General features: G+C 44.8%; 1 protein-coding gene across 1 annotated transcript; it reads right to left on the reverse strand.

Moving 5' to 3' along the window:
* Positions 1-1,047: 1,047 nt before the first annotated feature.
* prdm8 (PR domain containing 8) lies at positions 1,048-4,378 on the reverse strand. Its single transcript, XM_035171722.2, has 4 exons — positions 4,219-4,378; positions 3,272-3,491; positions 2,684-2,912; positions 1,048-2,552 (listed from the first exon to the last, which is right to left on the reverse strand). The coding sequence occupies exons 1-4, from the start codon at positions 4,227-4,229 to the stop codon at positions 1,462-1,464; spliced, it is 1,551 nt and encodes a 516-aa protein (XP_035027613.1). The 5' UTR covers positions 4,230-4,378; the 3' UTR covers positions 1,048-1,461.
* Between the last annotated feature and the right edge of the window lie 1,651 nt (positions 4,379-6,029).

Raw genomic sequence — 6,029 nt, forward strand, 5'->3', positions numbered from 1 at the left:
CCCACTAATAAAACATATGAGTAATGATCTCCACCCGATCATCATCACAAGAAAAACACCCATGACATAAACCTGTTATATTTTACAGAAAATGATAAATGAACCTCCCAGAAGGCACCTGTTGGAGTCTGATCAGCTGGCGGTTTTGCTTTTGCAGAGACTGAGGAGGATCAACTCTTTTACCCGAACAAAAGTAGATAACAGCAGCATGGGAGGGTTTTACAGCCGTGCTTACGTTACAGGGCGCCCAAGCAGGGTCGAGGCTTGACTTTCCCATGAACTTCATGCCTCCTTCCCGCCTCATTTACCTGCAACAGAGACGGCTATTTATGTCCGTGTGTCCGGAGCCTGACCCGAATGGGAGGTAAGTTGAACATCATTGGTGGAGGAAACATAAAATCAGCAATTCAAAGCAGGGGGCCTGTGTGTGGGCTCCATCCAAGTCTGGTAATGGAGTATGAAACTTTTTTAACTCCAAATTGATTTCAGCCACTTGGTGTTTTCCTATATCATTTTTCCTTTTTCACATAGCACGTAGAAATGTTGGATGAAATATCTCGAACAACATACTGAAATTGTAGTGATGCACCTTGGATCATTCAGCACAGTCTAATCACAACCCACACAGCAGACGGATGTGCATGGGCCACTTCAGGCAATAATGTGACACTTCTGGACTTCTTGTGGCCTGGAGAAAACGGATGTGAGCCTGAAGTCGCCCACTTCTAAAATAGCAAGTGTGGCCAAAATATCCCAAAACAAATGGCAAACATGCAGTGCTCTAGGCAAAGTGTAATCTAGAGGTGAACCTAAAGTTTTTAATATGGGCCAAGTAGTACAAAACAAACCAGGCCACCTTTGGCACCTTGGTTGAGAGGTATGTGTGCCAGATGACAGTGTGGACCAGATCTGGGCCAAAACTATTTAGCAATATTATAAAGCAAACATGTTTGATAGACAATTTTGGTCTCAGTTGCTGCCTACTGGGACACAAAAAAAACCTGACACCATTTCTGATTTTGGGGAAAAAAATACTCGAGACGTGTGTTTGATTTTCATCATTTTAGATTTCAAAACCAATGTGCAAATACACCCAATCCATGTGTTCTGTACCAATCAGAGCAGAGAAAAGCTGATGAATAAGAGGGCATGCGTCCGGATATTTATGACAATCATGATCTGTTCTCTGTCTTCCTCCCCTCCTGAGTTCCATAAGGCACAAAAATAACCATCAACCTAATCAACAGGGCTAAAGGACAGACAACACACTGCAGTGAGATCAACACGTACCTCTATCGTCATCTAGTGGACAGGCTGTGGAGGCCATGTCTGTCCGTCTGGCTATTTTCTTTATAGTTACCTACATTCACTGTTATACACCAAATCAGGGGTATAAACATGTTAAATACGAGCATTTTCTAGGAAATAAATAGAGTGTCTTTTTTTCATCCCCCTCTCGCCTCAGTTGTGTGAGGTCATGTGTCTGGACAGGTGGTGGCGCTCCCGGAAGTATTCGTGGCAGATCGGGCAGGTGAGTTTCTCCTCCCGGCGCCTCCTCACTTGGGACTCCACTGCAAACTCCTTCTTGTGGTGGGAGCGCATGTGGAAGACGAGGTCGGAGGTCATGCGGAAGGACAGGTTGCACTTGGCGCACCAGTTCTGCACCGACACGCCGAAGGAGGTGTACGTCGGCGGGAGGATGGTGAGGGAGGACGCCGTCTGCAGCTGTGCGCCGACGCTCCTGGACCAGTGCTCCGGTGCGTAATGGAAAGTGTTGTTCAGCGCCACCGGGGAGGGTCCGCTTTGTAAGTCCCCGCTTAGGACGCTGGACGCCATCAGGTTGTTGTATCCCAAAACGGCCCTGGGGGTGAAAACGTCCGGCAGCTCCTCTAGGCGGCTAGAGGGGGCTGTTGCCGCGCTGCTGAGATGCACCTGGGGGTCGATGGGAGAAGTTCTTTTGCTCGGTTTGCAGAAAGCACTTTTCTGTTCGCCCTGAATGTTGGACCTGACCAGAGAAAACGCACTGCTGCTGCGTGAGTGCCCCTCGGAGCTCTCTGCCATCTCTCGGCCGTGCGTAAAGGTCTCTTTGGCTCCCACCACGTCAACATCCTCATCCTCATCATCATCAGCAACCTTACATCCCAAATGATCCGGTTTGATCTTATCGCCTTTCAGTTTCCCCGCAGAGGAGGACGCGTCTCCTGCGGCCTGGTCGTAACCTTTAACCAGCTGAGTAATGTTATCATCGTTTGAAATATTTGTCTTTTCTAATAGAACAGTTTTCCGGCCTTTGGGATAAAGCGTTTCCTCGTATTTCCTTCTCTTGGGATAAATCACTGCGTCCTCGTTGCCGCTGGATCTTTTGTGTTCCAGATCTCGGGCGATGTTGTGGAAATCTGTCACTCGGCGTTGCCTCTTTATTTCCACGTGCTTGTGCGCGTAAACCTCGCGGCTCCAGGGGTCACTCTTTACTTGTGTGCAGAGGAAACGGCAGTGGGCCAGGAAGGGATACTCGTTCTTGAAGACCTGGTTACATCTGCAACATCTGTACTCTATAACAGACAAAAAAGACAACATATGATTAGGAACGAATAAATCCATATTTTATGTGACATATATTGTGAAGTGTACATCATCACTCCGACATAATGACACGTTGAAATGAGACAGAGCTGCACCTCACCTTCCCCTGATCCTCTGCTCATGTCTGTGAAGCCCAGTAGGTGAGACAGCTCCTGGTCGTACCACACCAGCAGCTCCTCTTCCTGCCGGATGTCCCGGGTGGTCCGCACGTACAGCTGACCCGCTTTCAGAAAGGCCTCGGTGTTCTGCTCCTCTCCGTTGCGCGCAGCCTGCACGAGCCGCAGCCAGGACAGCACCAGCGCAGAATTACGCATGGCCTCAGGGTCCACCTGTTGACGACAGGAGTCACTGACATTTTTACACCGGCTTCCAAATGATCACATTTCAATCTATTTTGTTTCCTGGAAATTACTAAAATAATGAAATGGCAAATTGTTAATCATTTTATGCAGGTGGCACTTGTAAGTGACGTTATTTAAATCGTAGTCATTTTGTTATGGCAGCTTCGTGAACATTATAAAATAAAGCAAAATAAAATATAAGGCAAATACATGTGAACGTTTAAAATGGAGCCTGGTCACGAAATCACCAGGCTCCTGAAAATATGGAAAATTCCACCAACTGACCAAAGCAAATCTGTTCGGAGAGAAGTTCAAATGACAGCTGAACACAAAACTGTGCAACTCACCCGGAAAACGTAGGGCTTCGCTCTCCTGTCAAAGGATTTCTGCGCTATGAAGGCGATGGTGTCATAGAAAGTGTTTTGGAGCACACATGGACCAAAGCACGTGCCCGCGGGGATGCTGCGCGTAACGATCACGCTGCTGTAGAGATCCGCTGGATGCTGGAGGAATTTACTGTCACTGGTCCAGATGGACCGAGGCAGGAAACTGTGATCCATCGTCAAACTGTAATAAAATGCAAAGGGGTTAATGTCAAAGATGGAATAAATATTGTTATTTCAAGATCAAGTTAAAATCACGAGGCCTGATTTAACAGAATTTTTTTTTTAAATCATGAGAAACGTAAGAATACATTTTCATACTTAAAGTTTGTTAGTATTTGTTTTATTAGAAGGGAGAAATAAGGCTACATGATATTATTGGACTGACATGCCGTCGGATACAGATGCTCGAAACCAACTCTGAATTGTCTTGCGAGCAATATTGAAAATAATAATTTCTGCCTCAGTATTTGTATTTTTTTTTTCTCCTGCTAGAAATTACGCGTCTCAACTGTGTCGCAGGCTCAGCCGGTACCGAGGCAAAATGATCTCTAACGTCCTTTGTCTCAGTTGTTTCACCCGGTTTCTCCTTTTGTCTCCCCATCTGCCGTGGAGACCAACTGCCTCCCGTGCGCGCAGGATAACTTCAATACGTTTTCTCCTAATTTATGAACAACATTAACGCACGGAGATTACGAGACTATTGATCCAGACCTCTCTGCTCAATAAAAACTATCTGATCTTAAAGGGCTTTGTCTTTTTTAAATGTTGACAGCTGAACGAGGTTGAATGACCTGCAGGTGCCAATCTGAAGATTCCTGTTTTCCTATTAATAAATGACGTTTGATAGAAAAAGACTGTGCGTCCCAGTGACCTGCAGCGGAGCATCAGTAGTATGTGCATGGACTCACCCGGCGGACATGGAGGAGGCTGTTGGTGCCGTGATGTGGCAGCAAGTTGCAGCTGGTGCAGTGGACCTCGCTAATGATGATGCGCTCGCGTTCCTTGGTGACGAGTTACTTATCCGACTGAATCCTCCTCTGTTCTGTCGTCCCCGCTCCTCTCCCACTCCCACTTATTCCCCTCAGAGAGCGCACTGGAGCGTTGCGCATTGATATAAACACGTGCGCGCTCACGCAATCACACACACGCGCGTGCACACACGCCTTGAATTTTAGACCCTTGGCAAAAGCGCCCTTGTCAGATTTACAGTCCTCTCCACGAAGATGAGAGATATGGGCGTTGGTATGGAGGCAGCAGTGATCATTTAATGAATATTTTGGGGTGTGTGTATTAATGTGATTAATTACAATACAACAACCATGCAGCTGGCTGACGTGGACATGCTGTGCACCACATGTGAAGAAGAGTAATACGGTATTTTCAGGTTTGTATCATCATGAGTCCAAGTCCCTGCTGCGTAATTACGCAATTTAAGGTAATGTGCTGGACTTCCTTAAGCCAGGAACACAACCTGAGGCAGGAGACCTCACACAGGCCTTCAGCATAGGTCAAATAAAAAATCCTTATTATCTGTTAGTGGACACATTCACACATCTTATTATGTGCAGTTTTTTAAATGAAAGCCACTCCACTTTGCGCATCACCCACTTTGCGCTTCAAGCTATGTGGGGAATCCAGAGACAGTTTTCGGTCACGACTCAGGAAACAATGAGTCCAGCCACACGAGACTTGCACGAGCCCTGGAAATGATCCTGGCTAATGTGGACGAATAGGAAATTGTAAAATTGGCCTCCATTACAGAACACGATGCATGCTGCCACCGGGCAAATGCATTATTCATAAACTAAATGTTTCTGTCTAATGAGCATTTAATGGATTATTCTGCATCAAAGCTTTGGTTTGGTTAAATGTCCTGGTTGTTATCGAGCCAACTTTGAGAAAGCAACCCACAACAGAATAAATAGGGGAATCCTCGGGTCTGGTTCAATGTGTAATCACACTATGGGATGAAAAAATATATTGTTTCATGTGTGATAACATTTCCTCGACATCCACAGGAACACGTACTTTAGAAAACCTTTCAGCATCGCATCCTGTCATGGGTCGATTTACATTAAAGGCCGGTGATTAAATTGGGCCTGTCTGTGCAGTTCCTCTGTTCGACATGTGGGGGCGAAATGTCTCAGACTGTCGATGTGAATTATTTTGAAAATACTCATCCATTTACTGAATTATTGACTATTCAGAACAAATGATGGTGGATTTAAATTTAATATGACTTTAAATCATCAACCAAAACTGTTTTTATTATTTCAATTCTTAATAATGAAAAACAATAAAGCAAAAAAATATTGAGGAGATGAAACTTTGCATCAAACAAGTTGAGCTTGAGTTTAATCAGCCATTTGTGATAAATGGCCTTATTCTGGTGTTTAAGAAAATTTAAAACAAAACAGACTCGATGATATTTTTCTCCATCCTATAAACGCGCCATAGGCCACCTTGTTATGTTGGGTTCATCCATTACAGCTGCAGGTATAGCAAAGTATTTTCCTCATTATTTTTCTTCTATTGGAATCTTACTTTTACTTTTACTTTTAGCCACAATATTGCAGTTATATTGAGTTGTATTGAGTCTCATGGATATGATGATATATCGTGACCACCACAATACATTTCATTTCATTTCTGAGAAATCAACTTTTTATGTCAAACCAACCAGTTTCCTCCAACTTGTATGTGTATTGAACTTTTCTGG

Source organism: Hippoglossus stenolepis, chromosome 12 (assembly GCF_022539355.2).
Source record: "Hippoglossus stenolepis isolate QCI-W04-F060 chromosome 12, HSTE1.2, whole genome shotgun sequence".
NCBI lineage: Eukaryota > Metazoa > Chordata > Actinopteri > Pleuronectiformes > Pleuronectidae > Hippoglossus > Hippoglossus stenolepis.